The sequence below is a fragment of the Salmo salar genome, chromosome ssa25 (genome assembly GCF_905237065.1).
Source record: "Salmo salar chromosome ssa25, Ssal_v3.1, whole genome shotgun sequence".
NCBI classification, from domain to species: Eukaryota; Metazoa; Chordata; class Actinopteri; order Salmoniformes; family Salmonidae; genus Salmo; species Salmo salar.
In genome coordinates this window covers 20,969,763-20,990,933 of record NC_059466.1, presented here as the reverse complement: position 1 = coordinate 20,990,933, position 21,171 = coordinate 20,969,763, and the positions used below count along the sequence as shown (strand labels likewise).

Sequence of the window (21,171 nt, the reverse complement as noted above, 5' to 3'; positions counted from 1 at the left end):
GTTGATATAGTAGTCTGACTGTGGGTCAGTGTGTAGGCTACAGTACTCACCATGGGCCTGAGCTGCTGAGCTGTGGGAGTACCCCAGGGCCAGCAGGGCAGTCTCCACCAGCTGGTTGAAGAGGATATCCTTCCTGACCAGGACAAACTCAGCATGCTCCTCTCTGTGTCCCTCCTTCCTCTCCACCTCCTCACGCTCTCGTTCACGCTGCATCCCTCCGTCAGGCCCTGCCTGCTCGACCACACAGAACACTGGGATCATCAGACCTAGAGGAGAGGAGAGGAGAGAGAGAGAGAGAGAGAGAGAGAGAGAGGAGAGGAGAGGAGAGGAGAGGAGAGGAGAGGAGAGGAGAGGAGAGGAGAGGAGAGAGAGAGAGAGAGAGAGAGAGAGAGAGAGAGAGAGAGAGAGAGAAAAGAAAGACAGGGAAGGTAAAGAGAACTCTTATGCTAAGGTAAAATATTATATATTATATCTAGTTAGGTCTGCATGGAGTACTTTATATATATTATATGAGAAGTTCATTTGAAATTTGCTGATATAAATGACCTGAAACAATCAATGGATCGTTTGAATGGCTGTTTATTCAGTTGTAGTATACTTTTGTCTCTTAAATCCTGACAGCGGCTAATCTAAAGGCAAGGATTTTCTTTAGATTAAAGGTGAAATAAAAATGGATATGCAAAGACATCATAAAAAGTTAGCAGAGAGAATCACCATTCAAAGTGTCAATATCAATTGATAAGCTTGAGACTGCATAACTATCTAAGTTATTTAAATTGATTGAACTCCACAAGAGTACAGTTGGTGCCTTCTGGATCAAGCTATTGTGTCCATGATCAGTTCTTCCATCATTTAAAGTTACACAGAATTCAGTGGACATGCTATGCAAGTTTCAACGGCTCTGCTTTGGACGATTTATTGCAAGGCCTTGTAGATTATTTCTAATTTAACTATTCATTTCATGGATTAAGCTGGAGCGTGGTAAACGTTCCCAGTGTGATAATGGTCCACACAATGCCTACATACTTTTCTCTGTTATTGACTGTACGTTTGTTTATCCCGTGTGTAACTAACTCTGTGTTGTTGTTTTTGTCGCACTGCTTTGCTTTATCTTGGACAGGTCGCAGTTGTAAATGAGAACTTGTTCTCAACTGGCCTACCTGGTTAAATAAAGGTCAAATAAAATTTAAAAAAATGTAAAACTGTCCAGAGCCTTCTTTCACATCAGACCTGGCACCGTTACCTGCCCACAGGTCACCAACGTCGGTCGAGCAGTCACACAAACTGTCAAAGATTGCAATGAGTAGAGGCCAGGAGTTTTTCCTGAACACATCAGTTGACATCTAGGGCTCTTTCGCTCCCAGCATCCACGCATGATGTTCTTCGCCCCATATTCAGTATTGTTTCAACTGCTGTGGTTTTCTATGGATCCTCACCCTACTACAATAGTAATGTAGTGCACTGTAGAATGATAACCAGCGACTATTGCTAGTGTTTACAAGTTAACACAATAGTCAACATTTAAAATAAACTAATTCTCAATCTTTCATTATTGTATTTCTTATTTTTAGTACCACTCCCAAAATCCCACGCCACTATCAGATATCACTATCCTTTTGACTCACAGCAACCACATGATTCGTCCTACACCAATATCCCTCTTTTTCCTGAAAGGCTTTTGATTGTAGGCCACCTGTCGACTGGCAATTAATTAAGGCTCTCACAAGAAATGAGGGTCTGAGCATTAGGCAAACTCCCAGCACTAATTATAAGAGTAGAGCAATACCACACGCACACACACACAATGCAGCAGCACCATTAGAGCCTCTCTCCCTCTCGCTCTCTGTCTCTCTCTCCCTCTCTCTGTCTCTCTCTCTCCCTTGTTTTAATCAGTCAATTCCTATATTTCTATTTCCTCTCCATTAATCATCCCAGCTCCCAGTTCGATGGGCTCTTATGGAGTGAATTACACACTGGAGCTCTGTGCCAATTCAAGTAAGTGAATTTCCCCCAACAGGGAAATATAACTGTCAACACAGAGCAGCTCCAACCAGCTCTCTCTCTCTCTCTCTCTCTCTCTCTCTCTCTCTCTCTCGCCAAAACCTTTCTCTTTTCCCCCACTCTCTCTCTCTCCCTCCCCCTCTCCCTCTCTCTCTCTTGCTGTAACTCGTAGTTTCTCCCTGTGTCTATCACCCTCTCATTCCTTTCCTCCAGATCTTGTTAGTGGTGGGAATGTGAGGGAACGGACATGTGTAATACAGTATATACAGGAAATATATGCATGTGTGTGATCTATCTACTCGTCGCGGTATTTTGTGCATTCAAATTGCTAATTGATAAAACGCACTTGTGTTCGTTGTCCGTAGCTTATCCCTGCCCATACCATAACCCCACCACCACCATGGGGCATTCTGTTCACAATGTTGACTTCAGCAAACCACTCACCCACACAATGCCATACACAAGGTCTGCGGTAGTGAAGCCGTTTGGGCGTACTGCCAAATTCTCTAAAACAATGTTGGAGGCGGCTTATGGTAGAGAAATTAACTTTCAATTCTCTGCCAACAGCTCTGGTGGACATTCCTGCATTCGGCATGCCAGTTGCACGCTCCCTCAACACTTGAGACACCTGTGGCATTGTGTTGTGTGACAAAACGGCACATTTTAGAGTGGCCTTTTATTGTCCCCAGCACAAGGTGCACCTGTGTAATGACCATGCTGTGTAATCAGCTCCTTGATATACCACACCTGTCAGGTGGATGGATTATCTTGGCAAATGACAAATGCTCACTCACAGGAATGTAAACAAGGTTGTGCACAAAATCTGAGAGAAATAATATTTTATCTGTATTGAAATGTTCTGGGATCTTTTATCTCAGCTCATGAAACATGGGACCAACACTTTACGTGTTGCATTTATATTTCTGTTCAGTGTATAAATCTAGACATCTATTAGTGTACTCTAAAGCTGAATGTGTGTATACTGTGTGAGTGTTCATAGGCCTACAGTGTGTTTGTGTGAATGTGTTCAATATTACACACCTGAATGTGAGCGTGTTCCATAGAGCGTATATGCTGTATGTGACTGTGTGTGTGGCCCAGTCCTCATGGCTGGGCGGTGGTTTGGAGGAGACACATTGAGTTTCCTACCTTCAAAGACAACCCCTCATTAAGACTAACCATCCACTCCAGCTGCTGCCAGGGCAAAGGAAGAGAAGTACCATCTCTCTGTCTCCCTCTTTTTCCCACTACAGTATCACACTCATCTCCAAGTTTCCTGTCTCCTCTAATATTCTCTATTGTGTGTGTGTGTGTGTACTATATATTCTCACACATACATTAACAACCTCATGTACGCAGAGTGATCGATAACCTAGAGAGGAGTATAAATCAGCTTTATATAGCCCTACTTTATTCAACAACCTCAGTGCTATATAGTTCCCACGGCCCTCTTATGGAGTGCACTAGATCTACACAGCACAGCCTCGTATGGGATTGAATTGATCCAAACTCAGTGCTAAGGATTAGGCTTATTAAACAGTCCTATAAAATACTGCAATAGGCCTCGTGAACTCTAGCGTGCATGGCAATGTGAGGTATAACTGGGGCCAGGAGTGTGTCCAAAACCCTCGTTCTGGTCCTAGTTACCAGAGGGTAAGGGCCAGAGAGAGAGAGTAGAGCAAAGACAAAGAGAGACTAACTATCAGGGCTGTGAGTGGCTGTATCCCGATTCTCCACACTCCCCATTATAGATTTAAAAAGCATTGGATTGGTGTAAAACATTGGATGGAAGGTAGTTTCTATCAATGTGTACAAGTGCATACGGTGGGTGTGTTTTGGAGCATCCTACCTCCCAGAGGTCTGTGTGGGTGGCCGTTGTGGCGTAGGAGGCGTGGCCCAGTGGGGCTCCCGTTGAGCTCCAAACGCCCCATCTTCCCTGGCGGGGGTCCACTGAGGTCCGGGCTGCCCCCCCGCCGCTCCCGCTCAGGACTGTCCTGCATGCGGGGGCTCTCCCCTCCACCACGCTCCATCCCCCTCCAACCACCAGGGGGGGCTACTGCCAGAGGGTAAGGGCCTAGAGGGGCACAGACAGCAGAGGGTAAGGGCCTAGACGGGCACAGACAGCAGAGGGTAAGGACCTAGACGGGCACAGACAGCAGAAGGTAAGGGCCTAGAGGGGCACAGACAGCAGAAGGTAAGGGCCTAGAGGGGCACAGACAGCAGAGGGTAAGGACCTAGAGGGGCACAGACAGCAGAAGGTAAGGGCCTAGAGGGGCACAGACAGCAGAGGGTAAGGGCCTAGAGGGGCACAGACAGCAGAGGGTAAGGGCCTAGAGGGGCACAGACAGCAGAGGGTAAGGGCCTAGAGGGGCACAGACAGCAGAGGGTAAGGGCCTAGAGGGGCACAGACAGCAGAGGGTAAGGACCTAGACGGGCACAGACAGCAGAGGGTAAGGGCCTAGAGGGGCACAGACAGCAGAGGGTAAGGGCCTAGAGGGGCACAGACAGCAGAGGGTAAGGGCCTAGAGGGGCACAGACAGCAGAGGGTAAGGGCCTTGACGGACACAGACAGCAGAGGGTAAGGGCCTAGAGGGGCACAGCCAGCAGAGGGTAAGGACCTAGACGGGCACAGACAGCAGAGGGTAAGGGCCTAGAGGGGCACAGACAGCAGAGGGTAAGGGCCTAGAGGGGCACAGACAGCGACAGCAGAGGGTAAGGGCCTTGACGGACACAGACAGCAGAGGGTAAGGGCCTAGAGGGGCACAGACAGCAGAGGGTAAGGGCCTAGAGGGGCACAGACAGCAGAGGGTAAGGGCCTAGAGGGGCACAGACAGCAGAGGGTAAGGGCCTAGAGGGGCACAGACAGCAGAGGGTAAGGGCCTTGACGGACACAGACAGCAGAGGGTAAGGGCCTAGAGGGGCACAGCCAGCAGAGGGTAAGGACCTAGACGGGCACAGACAGCAGAGGGTAAGGGCCTAGAGGGGCACAGACAGCAGAGGGTAAGGGCCTAGAGGGGCACAGACAGCGACAGCAGAGGGTAAGGGCCTTGACGGACACAGACAGCAGAGGGTAAGGGCCTAGAGGGGCACAGACAGCAGAGGGTAAGGGCCTAGAGGGGCACAGACAACAGAGGGTAAGGGCCTAGAGGGGCACAGACAACAGAGGGTAAGGGCCTAGAGGGGCACAGACAGCAGAGGGTAAGGACCTAGACGGGCACAGACAGCAGAGGGTAAGGGCCTAGAGGGGCACAGACAGCGACAGCAGAGGGTAAGGGCCTAGAGGGGCACAGACAGCAGAGGGTAAGGGCCTAGAGGGGCACAGACAGCGACAGCAGAGGGTAAGGGCCTAGAGGGGCACAGACAGCAGAGGGTAAGGGCCTAGAGGGGCACAGACAGCAGAGGGTAAGGACCTAGAGGGGCACAGACAGCAGAGGGTAAGGGCCTAGAGGGGCACAGACAGCAGAGGGTAAGGGCCTAGACGGGCACAGACAGCAGAGGGTAAGGGCCTAGAGGGGCACAGACAGCGACAGCAGAGGGTAAGGGCCTAGAGGGGCACAGACAGCGACAGCAGAGGGTAAGGGCCTAGAGGGGCACAGACAGCAGAGGGTAAGGGCCTAGAGGGGCACAGACAGCAGAGGGTAAGGGCCTAGAGGGGCACAGACAGCAGAGGGTAAGGGCCTAGAGGGGCACAGACAGCAGAAGGTAAGGGCCTAGAGGGGCACAGACAGCAGAAGGTAAGGGCCTAGAGGGGCACAGACAGCAGAGGGTAAGGGACAAGAGGGGCACAGACAGCAGAGGGTAAGGACCTAGACGGGCACAGACAGCAGAGGGTAAGGGCCTAGAGGGGCACAGACAGCAGAGGGTAAGGGCCTAGAGGGGCACAGACAGCAGAGGGTAAGGGCCTAGAGGGGCACAGAGAGCGACAATGAAGAAAGTTAAGGAAAATGCAAAAAGATCAGTACAAAAAACTACCAAAATGATATATGAAATACAATCACTAAGTTTTCACTTATACATACATACTGTAAAGAATATCCCTCCCCTACATACCACACAGACTTCCTCAGAGACAGAACATGTGGCAACTATCCTATCCCTGAAACCCCAGGCTTGTTTTTAAGGAGCCTGGTAGCTTATCTGCATTATCGTTAGTCAGGCTCAACAGAGACAGAGAGCGAGAGAGCGAGAGAGCGAGATAGCGAGAAAGACAGAGAGAGAGAGAGAGAGAGAGAGAGAGAGAGAGAGAGGGGTTCTGCACCAGCATGTGTGGGGAATGTAAACTGGGCTGTGTGGGTGAAAGTGGAGGGGATTGGGTGGTGGAAGGTCTACTCTAACAGTAAGGGATTCCAACTCTGTCCCCTCTCTAGCCTCGGCGCTCGCACAGTCAGTCAGGAGTGCTATTTTTGTCTTGTCTGTCCCCGAGAGAGACAGAAGAAGATATGTATAAATATACCGCGTGTGTGTGTGTGTGTGTGTGTGTGTGTGTGTGTGTGTGTGTGTGTGTGTGTGTGTGTGTGTGTGTGTGTGTGTGTGTGTGTGTGTGTGTGTGTGTGTGTGTGTGTGTGTGTGTGTTGCTGGATGCATCAGCGTGGGGCAGTGTCCTGGGATCAGTATAATTGGTCTGCCAAAGCGCTCATATTGGGATTGTCCATAAGAGAGGCTGCTAGGCAATAGAGGACACCTGCCAATTATCGAAGAGCATAGACAACACACACACACACACACACACACAAGCCAAATGGACGGGTCATATTTGCATACTAGTCTTTGGACACTGCCAGCCAACAATGTGTGTAAACTATGTCTGAGTGAGGGAGAGAGAGTAGGGGGACAGAGAGAGAGAGAGAGAGAGAGAGAGAGAGAGAGAGAGAGAGAGAGAGAGAGAGAGAGGGTGTTAGAGTGAGAATTAGAAGGGGTACCCACTGAAGAGAGATGGTAAGAAGGTGCATTATTTTATAGCACCTTTTATTTAGCAGCCTACGTTACAAGAAATGGGGGCGGCAGGTAGCCTAGCGGTGGGACAGGAACTGAAAGGTTGCTGGTTCCAACCCCCGAGCCGACTTCATGAAAAATCTGCCGATGTGCCCTGGAGCAAGGTACTTAACCCTAATAGCTCCTGTAAGTCGCTGGATAAGAGCGTCTGCTAAATGACTAACATTTTCAATGTTAAACAAAGAGAAAAGTCGTGGGGGAAGAAAATAAAAATAGGATTATTTTGGGAGCAAGAGGGATGACCAAGAAATAAGAAATGTGAAGAAAGATCATAACACATGTTTGAGAGGGATGATGTCCATCCTCTTCCCAACCAAAGCCCCCACCCTCCTGATCGTTTTTACAGACCTAGTCTCTCTCTCCCCGCTAACACTGTCATGAGTCCCCACAAAGACATCGTTTTCACACTGTGGTCTCTCTCCCTCTCTTCTCCTTCTCCCGCTCCCTCTTCTCTTCTCCCTCTCCGGCTCCCGCATGGGGCATCGCCTCTCATTTCTCCACTACAGAGGAGAAAAACACCACCGACCACGGAACCCAAAGAAAACTGCCCACATACACCCCCAATCAGAGAGGAATTACGAGCTTGGGTGAAATGTCAAAATGAATAATAAATTAAAAACATTAGCCTTAGCGTGATTAAGAAGAAACTTTGCGAGGGCCCAAAAAAAGCAAGTGGCTGAATTCTCTGGTGTTTAATAAGATCGGCATGAAGAAATATGAAGGACCTTTGAATGGAAAGAATGTGCACCAGCACAGTTGTCTGTCTGTCTGTCTGTCTGTCTGTCTGTCTGTCTCTCTCTCTCTCTCTTTCTCTTTCTCTTTCTTTCTCTCTCTCTCTCAGAATTCACAAGCTAACCAACTGGCAGCTCTGTTCAAGAACAATAGAATAGCCACATATAAATGGTAATGCTATAATACACTGTCGAATGTAAACAGCTTTGGGAACAGCTATTCAACTCTCTCCAATATAAACTGCATGGAGAGAAATTGGCTCCCAACCTCCTGTAAACTAGATGATTATTTACTAGCCACCAGGGAGGATATCATTTGAACAAGAAAGGACTGGACAAAACGATCTACAAGGACAGTAATAGAATAACCCCACATGCAGGCTAACCCAAGTCACTGTAGGATCTTTAATCTATTCCCTGTAGTTGTTTATTTTGCATAACCTCTAATCATTGTATGTTGAAAGAGCCACATCCCTCGCTCACCCTGCACTCAGCTCCCCTCACCTCTCTCTCAGTTCATTTGCGACAAACCTCTCCTCTCCTCCTCTCCTTCAACAAGTCCCAACCTGACCCTCAGGAGCCGACGATCCCAATCACCCCCTCACTGCCGCCTACCGGCATCTCAGCACCCGTCTTTCCTTCAGAACCTCCTCCACCATAGTCACAAATATTTGAGGAGATAAAAAAAAGCATTTCACTTTTTTTTTATGCCCACATACTGGGTGGCAACCTTAGAGATGGTGTCAACCTCAAACACATCTACACTGAAACCTGTTTTAATGTGACGTTTGTCACTGTAAAGACCCCGCGAAGTCAACTTGTACTGATGAGGCCGATGCAGCCCAGAAGACATTGCTTTGCCTCTCCAATGTCCTGACCATTAACCTGTCTCAAGACTAGACAGACCAAACCCACATACAGAAGCCGCCTCACGTTACAGTATGAATATCCACAACAAACCCTTCTATTTTCCTTCAAACTCAGTGATCCGGTGCAACATTCCTTTTTCTGAATTATGGATAGTGTAAGAATGTGGAGTATATGAAATATTAAACCCGGTGCCAGACAATGCCTGTGGACCGTACAGAGAACAGAGCACAGCCACCCATGTCCCATAGTGTCATTGTTTTCCTCCTTCACAGGACAACATGGGGTTTCACCTTCAGTGGGAGAGGGGAGGGGGATGGGGTTGTATGTGTGTGTGTGTGTGTGTGTAGGTGAATGCTGTGTCCTAGCCTTACAGTGGAAAATATGAGTGCGTAGACAAAGTCATGCACGCAGCCACACACACTCACACACACACACACACACACACACACACACACACACACACACACACACACACACTCACACACTCACACACTCACACACACACACACACACACACACACAGACACAAAGAATGCTGTAACAGTTAAGAAGCACTGACAACATTGTACATGTGTGGGCAAAAGTAAATAGCTGTTCTTATGACAGGTCGATCTATCAATGGATTTCGTGAGCAATAAACTGATCTATTTAGCAGACCAGATATAACTGTTGAATAACTAGACCTCATCAAGTTCACCAGACATCGTACAGTGTGGTTCTGGGAGATCAGCTGGGAGAGAAGTGGCAGTTAATGCTGAGTCGATAAGATGTTAAATATCTGTCCTATAGGGAAGGACACACCGTTATGCCTTGTGGTAATAGAGAGCAGACAGGGAGGCGTTTTTGAATCCCTGAGCAGCTATCTAGACAAACACTCTTTGAAATTCACTACTTTGATTATCTTGGACACTTGAGGTTTAATCTACAAAATAGGCTACTCCTAAATTCCACATTCTCATACAGACAAAACAAATACACGCGCACAGACGTTAGATCGCAAAGGAAAATAACAGACACACCCTTACTGATTGGAAAATACTACACAGCAATAAACACACCTATAAACAATACGTGAAATGCACACACACACACACACAAACACACGTGTAATTCTAAACCCGCCTACACTATACTGGACATAGAGCAGGGTCTACATGATTCCATCATCATTTGTAATACTGGTACCATCAGCCAACTCATAATAACTATTATAATAGTCCCAATGACAGGGTGGAACTCTGTATAAAAGTGAGTAAAAGGAGACTGTCTCTCCCTCTCTTCTCTCTTCCACCTACTCTCTTTTCCTCTCTGTCTCTCTCCTGTTTTCTTCCACCTCCTCTCTTTTCCTCTGTCTTTCTCTCTTTTCCTCTCTGCCTTTCTCTCTATTTCATCTCTTTCCCTCCCCGTCTTTCTCTCTCTCTCTCGTATTTTCTGCTCCAAATTCTGTCGGGAGAGCGGTGCTCTGAGCACGTTGTGCCACACACAGGAGACTGAGGGCAGAAAATGTTGTACAACTGATGTAAGTGTACTTACAAACAGAAACTCTATGGTGTGTGAGAGAGAGACAGAGAGAGAGAAAGAGAGAAATCGATACTAAAAGAAAGATTGAGAGTAGGTGCGCACATGCTAGAGTGTGTGAGAGAGAGGAACAGATAGTGAAAGGAATAGGGTGAGGTAGGCTGGTGGCAAGGCTTCCACATTTTTTTGAGATACCCCTACCCAAGGTAGAACAAAACACAACCATGTTTTTTTCACATCTTTAATGTCTCTCAGTTATGAAACAGATAGTTGTGTAAAAATATTTTCGTGCAAAAGTAGCAAAATTGATAGATATTGTGACACACCCCCTAAATTCAAAAAGTACTGACTAATGCCTGGCTGGACAGGGGAGGGGCCACAAACTCATGTAATCCAATATTGCAAGCTCTGATATTGCTAAAATGTGGAATACAAGTAGTCAGTTGTCTGCCCTACATACACAAACAAACATCATTAGGATATCTTCATACATCTAAGAAATATAGACCTAAACACAGAGATGCAATAGGTAGAAATATCAACTATGAATATTTATGATGAACGTAAGCTTTACTTCCTGGTGGCTGATTAATAGGCAACTTTCCAAGTCATGGACTTAAACACATCCAGTTGCACGTATTTTGATGTTGTGGCTATTGTAATCGTCTCTAAGGACAACAAGTGGGGTCAGACATTGTCACATCACATGTAAATATGAATTTTGTAAATTAGTTTTTTTCCTTCAGAATTGTGTAAAACACTCACGCCCGTGAAGACTGTTTTCATGTAAATCAATTTTTTTCTGAATCTAATATGGTCAACATAATTACACTTAAACACCTTTTCCTGCATTTAAATTGCTGTGGTTTATTTAGTATTGTGTTAGTGGGTCTTTAAAAGGGTTGCATGCGGCTCTTGGTATAACTAGGGCTATGAGTGGCACTGCCATGCCTCTTATGTTTGAATAGCTTATGTCAACTCGCTTTTCACTGTGTCTTCATGTGTTTCACAACACGAGCACGTGGTAGCATAACCACATTACAGGAAAACAATATCTATCAATTCAATCACTTTTGCAGTAAAATATTTTTTCACCATCATCCATTTCATAAATGGGAGACATTAGAGATGTGAAAAAACATGGTTGTGTTTTGTTCTACTTCGGGTCAGGGTAAAAAGAGTTGGCCACAAGCCTAAGCGGTAAGAGATGGTGCAAGAGAGCTAGAATTAGGACAGACAGGAAGACACACAAAGAAAAAAGTAGAGGAGAAACATTGTAACTAAGAACACAGACAAATATAAACTAAAACAAAACAACAGATAACACACAAAGTAAATGAAACAACAGATAGCACATAAGCCATGGAGATGCAGAGAGAAAAAGCAGAGAATGGCTCAAACTCCAGAGAGACAAACTTACAGTAGCTCTTTGCTGCCATGCCTAGCCCCATGCAGTAAACCACAAAGCCTGTACCACTCTAGCCTATCTATTCACGGTGTGATAGACTGTATTCATGAAAGGCTCCACCACAGACAAGCAAAGCAGAAAGGGAGAAGGGCTTATGACACATTATTAGTCATATTACCAGGAACGATTAGATTAATCACATTACTGAACGTACACTCAGCAAAGCTCTGTTCTCCAATAAACACCTGGGGCATGTCCAAAATGGCACCATATTCCAAATATAGTGCACTACGTTTGATGAGAGCTCTATGGGCCCTACTCAAAAGTAGTGCACTACACATGGAATAGGGTGCCATTTGGGGTGCGACCTTGTGTTACAGCAGGGCTATCAAACTGTTGGCTAATGCTGCTCTCTATGACAGAGATAAAAGATGGGTAGAGGGAGAGATATTAAAATCAGTCTCTCTGTATGTTGGTGTGTGTGTGTACTGGGGAGGAGGGATTGTCAGAAAGCTTCTCATCACTGGCAGGGCTCTACGCTGCCTTTTTTTACAAGAAGCACATGTGCTCCTAAGTTTAAAAAAAATAGGAGCACATGAATACATTTAGAATACAGTAAAAAATATTCAAAGTATTAATGACAAGAATTGCCAGGAATTACAAAATACAGGTTTAAGGAGCACCAGAAAAATGTATTTTTAAGATGGAGATGTAGCCTACATTAGGCCTATATGAATTCTGGCTAATTTTGAAGCTCATCTCCTGAAGCAGCTCTCCCTTTTCCTTTCTTTCTGTTACACTAAATGTTGTCTGAGGGCACTGGTGCTCCCAAATTCAAATCCCAGGTAACACAGCAAAATATTTAGGAGAATATTTGACCAAAATGGTAGCACTGCCGAGTCTGGCCCATGACTGGGTATTAATATGATAGCTCCTCCTCACAAGCACCAACCTTTTGGCCTGACATGAACCTATACTGACACTGTTGCACCACCACCACAAAAACAACAATAAACACAATGTGATACTATATATATATATATATATAGTGCCTGACTTGGACTGAAACAGGTACTGTATATAAACGCAACATGTAAAGTGTTGGTCCCATGTTTCCTGAGCTGAAATAAATGATCCCCGAAATTTTCAATAAGCACAAAAAGCTTATTTCTCTTCAATTTTGTTTACATCCCTGTTAGTGAACATTTCTCCTTTGGCAAGATAATCCATCCACCTGACAGGTGTGACATATCAAGAAGATGATTAAACAGCATGATCATCACACAGGTGCACCTTGCGCTGAGGACAAGGCCACTCTAAAAGGTGCAGTTTTGTCACACAACACAATGCCACAGATGTCTGAAGCTTTGAGGGAGCGTGCAATTGGCATGCTGACTGCAGGAATGTCCACCAGAGCTGTTGCCAGAGAATTTAATGTTAATTTCTCTACCATAAGCCACTACCGTCATTTTAGAGACTTTGGCAGTATATCTAACAGGCCTCACAACCGCAGATCACATGTAACCATGGCAGCCCAGGACCTCCACATCCGGCTTCTTCCCCTGCGGGATCGTCTGAGACCAGCCACCCGGACAGCTGATGAAACTGAGGAGTATTTCTGTCTGTAATAAAACCCTTTTGTGGGGGGAAAACGAATTTGATTGGCTGGGCCTGGTTCCCCAATGGGTGGGCCTGGCTTCCAAGTGGGTGGGCCTATGCCCTCCCAGGCCCACCCATGGCTGCGCTCCTGCCCAGTCATGTGAAATCCATAGATTAGGGCCTAATGAATTTATTTCAATTGACTGAAGAGTCAGAGAGAAGGGGAGAGAGGGGAAGAGTTGGAGAAAAGGGGAGAGAGAGGGGAAGAGTTGGAGAGAAGGGGAGAGAGAGGGGAAGAGTTGGAGAGAAAGGGAGAGAGGGGAAGAGTTGGAGAGAAAGGGAGAGAGGGGAAGAGTTGGAGAGAAAGGGAGAGAGGGGAAGAGTTGTAGAGAAAGGGAGAGAGGGGAAGAGTTGTAGAGAAAGGGAGAGAGAGAGGAAGAATTGGAGAGAAGGGGAGAGAGAGGGGAAGAATTGGAGAGAAGGGGAGAGAGGGGAAGAATTGGAGAGAAGGGGAGAGAGAGGGGAAGAATTGGAGAGAAGGGGAGAGAGAGGGGAAGAATTGGAGAGAAGGGGAGAGAGAGGGGAAGAATTGGGGAGAAGGGGAGAGAGGTTGAGAGTTGAAAAGAGAGGGGGAGAGTTAGAGGCAGGGGAGAGAGGGGGAGAGTTGGAAAGAGAGGGGGGAGGGGGAGAGAGGGCGAGAACTCTTCTGGCAAACATGTTTAGCTCTCTCATAAACATCTCATTTGATAATAAAAGATAAAGAGTTAACAGCAGGACTTTATAACCCCACCCCTTGTGCGCACCCACACACACACACACACACACACACGTAAACAGACACACACACATATGCGCGCATGCATCTACACACAAACACACAAACTGCAGCCAGCACACACAGAACACAAGCTGGCTGCTTTGACACTTCCAAGGACCACACACTGACTCACAGGCACACACATGGGACCCCAAGCCAGCCCTCTGAATAATACAGCCTGGGAGCACACACACACACACACACACACACACTGTGACGATAGAAGTCTCACACACCGAGGCCTGAGGTCCTGTGTATCATGTGCTGTGTGGACTGCAGCGACGGGCCAACGCCACGGCCACTAGATAAACTACACAGTAACAACCCTGCTACCTACATCAACAGGACCGCTGCCTGGCTCACACTACATGCCAAAGCTAACTCAACTCAGTCCCACCGCAGCAGCAGCTCGCACCAGACTCACACTACCAGGAATGGCTGTGGCTCAGATACAGTTGATATACTCAAAGTCTTTGGTTAAAACTATGACACCAAAATGCACTTGTATGCCCAGTACTTTATTTATATGTGCCATTTAGCAGACACTTTCATCCAAAGTGACATAGAGTCATGAATGTATACATTTTTATATGAGTGGCCCCAGCGGGAATCCAATCCACAATCATTTGCCCTGAGAAGTGGCAAAGACTAAATACGAAGATATTATTAGTGTGCCCTCTATTTCCCCATAGACCATCCCTGCTGATATCTAATCTGCTGTTTAATAGCATAGACACACCCACCCTTGATATGTGAACACAGATAGCATGGGTTCACACAGGAAAAATAGACAGAGAGAGGAGAGAACAGAACAGAGGGACGAGGGGAAGAGAACAGGATATCATAGAAAAGGGGGATGAGAGGAGGGAAGCAGTCATTGTGAAACACATTTACAGGGTCTGTCTGAAAATTTGTCATAAAAAGAAAGGATGGATTGGAACACAACAAAGACCAAGTTAAAAGGGCAAGAATCTGTGACAAACAAAATAATTGAAAATAATGGCTTCCTGCTGTTTATAAGTTAACCTTCATCAGTGCAGGGTGGAGTGAGGGGAGGGATGGCGCAAAAAATGCAGCGGTGACAAGACTCGTTCATAGCATGCTGCTTTTGACGCACTCTTGACGCATTCGGCTATGTTCCTATTTCATAATGAATGAGTGAATCCTGTCTTGTATGCCCAAAACGTCCACATTCAGTATCCAGTAGATTATGCTTACGATATTTTGAAATTATTTAAATAACTGTAGATACCAGATACCGTATTTCTGGAGTGAGAAAGTTAAGCAGAAATCATTTTGCTGAAGTTGCTCTGACTTCAAATGTTCATATTGGAAGATGCGCTTTGGTGATGATGCGCTTGTGATAAGCTAACTGAAGATAGTTTCCATTTGGGGAGACACGCGTAGGCTATAATAATTCAGGGTCAACGACAGTTTAAAATGATCTTCATGAATTGACACATATTATTACAGTTATGAATTCACGTATAACTCGAGCGCGAAATACGAGTAATGGTTGGAGAAAACGCCCTGCGAAAAGTCACGGCTTTCCATCTATTCTATTTCATCTATTCCTTCGGTTATGATACGCATTTGCGCACGCTATATGGTCAATTCCTGTCCAATGCCGATAAAATGTGAGCACTGTGCCAAAATCGCAACATCTAGGCAAATTTTAAACAGAACGAGATCTGGTGTGACTGACAAAAGGCTTCATCTTAAGAGCTGAAACGAATTAATTTTTCTTTGGGCTTGGCATAGAATTTTGTTGGACTGCTTCGGGGCTCTGTTTACTGAAACACATAAGATAGACAGGAAAATAGTCGATGGTGACATGTGTAAGAAAATAATGCTTCTAGCCCACTTACTGGTGGCAACTGGCAACAATAAAACTAACATTCCTGATTCCTGTACTAGAATTGGCATACATGCATTTGCCAGAGCTACCCCCCAAAATGAAATAAATGTAGACTACTTGAGTAAACTGGTTGTGGGCCTTTCCAGGCCGAGCACAGTCGGTCTCTGTGTAACTTAATCTTGGGAGCTGATCACTGGGTTTTGAATATACGTATTTATTTGAGAGCTTGGAACTTAATAAGAATAGCTTTTAGTACCATTTAAAACTATTGCCACAACTATTGTTTTTGACATAATGGTGGGAGCGACACTTTCCCATTTAGGCTAAAACGCATTACTTCAGTCCCTGATCGCATGTTGCACGCATTGATTGCAGGAGAAAATGTAGACCTTAATTAAGCAACATTTGGGTTGAAGGGTCGCCTCCTGTCAGAATTGCATGTTTGGCTGCCCGTGGCGTCTGTGCCCTTGACCTGACGGTGCAGAGACTTGAGTCAGAGGCCTTCTGTTTGGGATAGGATCAGGTGACCCGCCTCTGCAAAAATGAGATTGGCTAGCCCATACACTGTCCCTACTGCCAGTGGCTAGCCCATACACTGTCCCTACTGCCAGTCGCTAGCCCATACACTGTCCCTACTGCCAGTGGCTAGCCCATACACTGTCCCTACTGCCAGTGGCTAGCCCATACACTGTCCCTACTGCCAGTGGTTAGCCCATACACTGTCCCTACTGCCAGTGGAATTCATAACTTGGCTGCATTACGATCAAGTATTATCAGTCTATATGCCCATGCTTTTCTCGTTAGTAGGCTATTGGTGGAGGTTGTATTAGCGAAAAGCAAGCTATGCCTAATAACCTACAGGAGATCGAAGTAGCTATGGAATATTAGACAGATATAAAATATATATTCCCATATACCAGTACGTGTTTATTATGCCACTAATCAATTCATACATTATACGATTTAAATAGAACAAATAGCCTACTACGCATGCCTTTTCCTTAGAGCTTCTACAATGACTTACAGTTAGTTCGACAAGTTACCAAATCGTCTAATACTGCAGAGGAAGCGACAGGCTTCTGCTGCTTCCTCGCAGTCTAACCAAGGTGAGAGAAGCAGACTGGGTGTGTGAAAATGATTCAGCCACATTATGAGGATAGTGGCAGATCAATTGAAAGTGTTTCTTTATTATTCAATAGTCTATACCAAAGAATTTGGGCATATAGGTTTTATAACGGTGCTTAGAAGCCAAATGTCGGAATTTTTACTCGTCGTATTATTACACATAGGCCTACGCTATTGGATGAATTAGAATACATTTGATTATATTTAACATAGGTTTCAAATAATATAGGCTAATATCCATCAAATGAAAATACAATAAATTCACGCTAACTGATTACATTATTTAATGAATGAATGAACGAGTTAATATTTATCTTTTCAGTAGTATTAACTTCAGGAGTGGAAATGAACGTCATTCTAAATTCAAAACTCGGCTGTTAATTCGTTTCTAACTTCAACAAGTAATGGCTCGCTCAATATTTTAAATGTTATAGAGACGTGCAAAAAAAAAAATGCTAATCATGACACAGTGTATTGTGTGATTTTCCTAAAACAACACTTAAATACAAATCTTCAATAAGGTTAAATATGAATCTAATGTTAAAAGTAAAAGACAACATCAATGAACACAGACAGACAGACAGACAGACAGACAGACAGACAGACAGACAGACAGACAGACAGACAGACAGACAGACAGACAGACAGACAGACAGATAGAAATAAATATGTCCCGTATTGGGACAAACACGCACGTTGGCGAGAGAAGCAGGTCTCAGACAATCGGTGAATTTACAGGTTATTCTCTCCAACAACGGAACGGTGGATGTGCTGGAATAGCATGTGCAACCCAGTCTATGCAGGATAGTTCATTCATGATTTGTTTGGAAACTTTACAGAGAAATAAAAAGGGTAAAGATAAACCTTGTTGTGACATAGGGTCAACTCTACTCTGAATGAGATGTTTCTATTGATACATTCTTATGAACACTGAATAGGTTTTTAGAAAATGTATTCCAACGGCAGCACTGAAAGAAAATGGAATCTGTGTCTACATAACCTACGTTTGATTGATCAGCCTACGATAAATATAACACTTTACAACACACATGGAGGTGTCAAAGTAACTGTTTTCACTTTATTACTCAAAAATGAAGACGTTACCGTTTCATCAACTGAAAATGTGCAAACCCAAAGGTAAAAAGTAGTCAAATAATCATTAACAAAAAGAAACCGCATACATAGCGAGATATGTTTTCCCCAAGATGTTCCCTTCGACCTTTCTAACGCACGGGTGCCATCAATCAGATGAACTACAATGATAGGCCTAAATAACCCACTATGTGAAATCATTATTATGTAAACTGAATGAAAATCATGAGTTGTTATAGTTAGTTATTATTATTAATCAGTAGGCTAATTAAATAATAATTGTCCTCATTGTCGTTATTACATTGGACTATTAATATAGGCCTAATAATAATAATAATAATAATAATGCATTGTGTAAAAGATCGTTTAGTCTGGTGATGAAAGCTGTGTCCAAATAGACTACATTGTTATGGGAATTAGGTGACCAAAAAAAATGAATTGGAGATACGATATGCTACAGGCCTATTAATTAATACAGTTTGAAACCAATAGCCTAGAGCCTACAGCCATTATAGCAATCGTCACTGTAAACGACATTGTTATTAGGCTTATGTTGTACTTTTCAATTAACATCTGAAGGTAAAATAATAAACTATAGCCCCAGATAGGCTATTTACCCCTAGGTGCAACAAGTGATTTCTCTTTCTCCTAATCGATTGTATTACTGCATAACACCGCTGCTGCTGCCGTGTTGTGTTGTCAGAAGATAGACAAGATGAATGGCTTATTACAATGCATGTGAAATCGGTGGAAACGGTCAGGTTAGTCATTACGGAACACCTCTGACTAGTACTTACTGTTTATGGGGTGTCTGTACCTCTGCTGGCCGTTGAGGAGGCTCTGTCCATTGATTAAAATGATTGAATCCAGGGCTGGGCTGCGTCGGGTCCACGACGGGCAGAGATCGGCTGGAGTCTGTGCTGCTGGACACAACTTCGTGCCCCAAGCGCTGGATGTGAGCGAGTCCGAGAGAAATGAGAGAGATGGGAGACAAAGGTAGACAATGTGCGTTGGTTTATTGTCTGTGTGAGAGTGGTGTTCGCCTCAGAGAGAGAGAGAGAAAGAGAGAGAGAGTGTGTCTCTTTCGCTCGAGACCAGTGCGTCGAGGTTTGCTTGCTGAGTGCGCGGGGATCGTGCTGGAGTTCGAGCCGCTGCGTCTCGCGGCGCAGAGAAACTTGTCAACCGGCCAGTTGGAGTCGTTTGATCGCACGTTGTGTCCTGTCGTCCCCGGTTAGACACGGCCGAGCCACAAATCGGTCCTCTTCTGAACTCGTGGCTTCTTCACCGGCGGGAACAAGGAAAACGCAAAACGCATCATAAGGAAAATGTTCAAGTGAACAACAGGCAAAACAAACAAGTTGCTCAAGCAAAAGAAAAACAGACCGAAATCACAATGTCTGCGACAAAGAGAAGGTGTTAACTGAAGAAATCTCGATATAACAGTCACAATTTCGCGCAAAACAATCTGTGTGTCACTTTCAATCTTTCCGGTGCCAACGGGCGCGCTAACTGACAGCGGGTTCCCAAAAGAGGGAGGCGAGGGGGTGGAGAAAGAAGAAAGCAAGCGCCGGGGAGAGGGGAGGGGCGTCAAAAGTCATTTGGCCTATTCCTCAGCATGAGCATTTCGTGTCTCGCTGTAAACCCTAATATTCTGCACTGACTTGGTTTTTTCCCTTTCAAATACTTGATTTGGATGTGAGACTGCGCCATCGTCATTCCTACATATTTGATTTCGGATACAATGTGTGCCTTTTATCAGTAGGTTCACTTTTATATGAAGAGGTTTTTAAAATACATTTTACTATTTAAATCAGGACATATGCTGTCGTGCCAGATACGAGTTGTTATTACTGATAATAGCCTATTTAACAATAGATAGTTAGCCTATCAGGAATGCAGATGAAACAGAAAGGCTAAGCCTTGGTCTATACGTTTAATTCCATGCTCAACAAAGACATCAGTAGTCTAACAAACGTGCATACATTGTAGCCGTCCCTGTCTCTGTCTGTCTTTGCCTGTCTGTTTAATTAGATGTCTTGTGTAAATACAGCAGGAGTGCACTGTCAGGGGAAATCATTGCATAATAAACTACATTCTTGATCGACAGATGTCACCGGCTTTTAATAAATAATGAGGCCAAACGGTCTAGCGAATGAACGGCTCTCCCCAGGTCGTCGTGACTGCGGTACAACAAGGAGAGGGCCACACAAAACTGTCTGTCCTAAATATTTGATGAGCTCGTTTCCGCTTTCGTTGTGGCCTAAGGTCACTTTCGATACCACATTGTGTGATGGTAGGTGAAAAACGTAAGCATGTCAGTTTATGGTTGGCACGGTGGCAATATGGAAGGGCTCACTTAGCTGTGCCTTTACTTTCAGTGTCATTGCAACACTCCAATCCTTCAGATTAAATTGGATATTAGGCCTATAAACAATGTTTTAAAAGAATGATGTAGGCTAAAGGAGTATGCATGCACAATAGAAAAATACCTATATTTCTGTGTTTATAAACACAGTCAAAACGTCGAAACATTTGCAAAAGATTTGACACTGCATGTGAATGCTAAAGGGAGTCTAGATGCCAGGGTAATGCCCATTTAGCTGCAACTGACGCAAAAAAACTCGGAATGCCAGTGTGACATCACATTTATGGGCACCAGTACATGTGAGGACCAGCCACAATGATGCTACCAATGTCTTCGAGATGCAAAGCTTAACCTACTTGATAACTGAGTCTACAGGCTCGAGAAAGAAAGAGAAAGAGAGAGCGAGGGGGAGGGGGGAGCAATAGGGGGCAATAGGAGATACAGTGGCGCATGCAGCAATATTTAATGCAGTCCCAAACGCTACTTTTGGTCATCCTATTGCTTTTTGCAGTGTTTCGTAATGCGTGAAATAACAATTGGCGTTTTGATTTAAGGAATCGATTAGACAGTCTCTGGAGATTAGAAATATTGTGAAAACGCTTGGGTCACATTCGTTTTTTAAGTGGCGGCCCAATGACGTCAAAACATCATGACGTAAAGGTCAGACAAAACTTATCCAATTATCGTCTCGGAATGAACGCAAGACTGATCAGCAGCAGCCGACGCGAGACTATGAGAGCTGATAGAGACTGATAGCTGGGCTAAAAAATGATTTAAAATGGCAACTTGGAATCA

The 21,171-nt window shown here is 44.9% G+C and overlaps 1 protein-coding gene across 2 annotated transcripts in view; it reads right to left on the bottom strand.

The window, feature by feature from the left end:
• Window positions 1–21,171, bottom strand: part of LOC106586344 (DNA-binding protein SATB2) — a 65,004-nt gene that overhangs the window by 36,494 nt on the left and 7,339 nt on the right. For both annotated transcript variants that reach the window (XM_014173536.2, XM_014173538.2), the window contains exons 2-3: window positions 3,851–4,075; window positions 51–266 (exon numbers count right to left, since the gene is read on the bottom strand). In XM_014173536.2, the coding sequence (XP_014029011.1) occupies window positions 51–266; window positions 3,851–4,075 (441 nt within the window). The remainder of the gene's footprint in view (window positions 1–50; window positions 267–3,850; window positions 4,076–21,171) is intronic.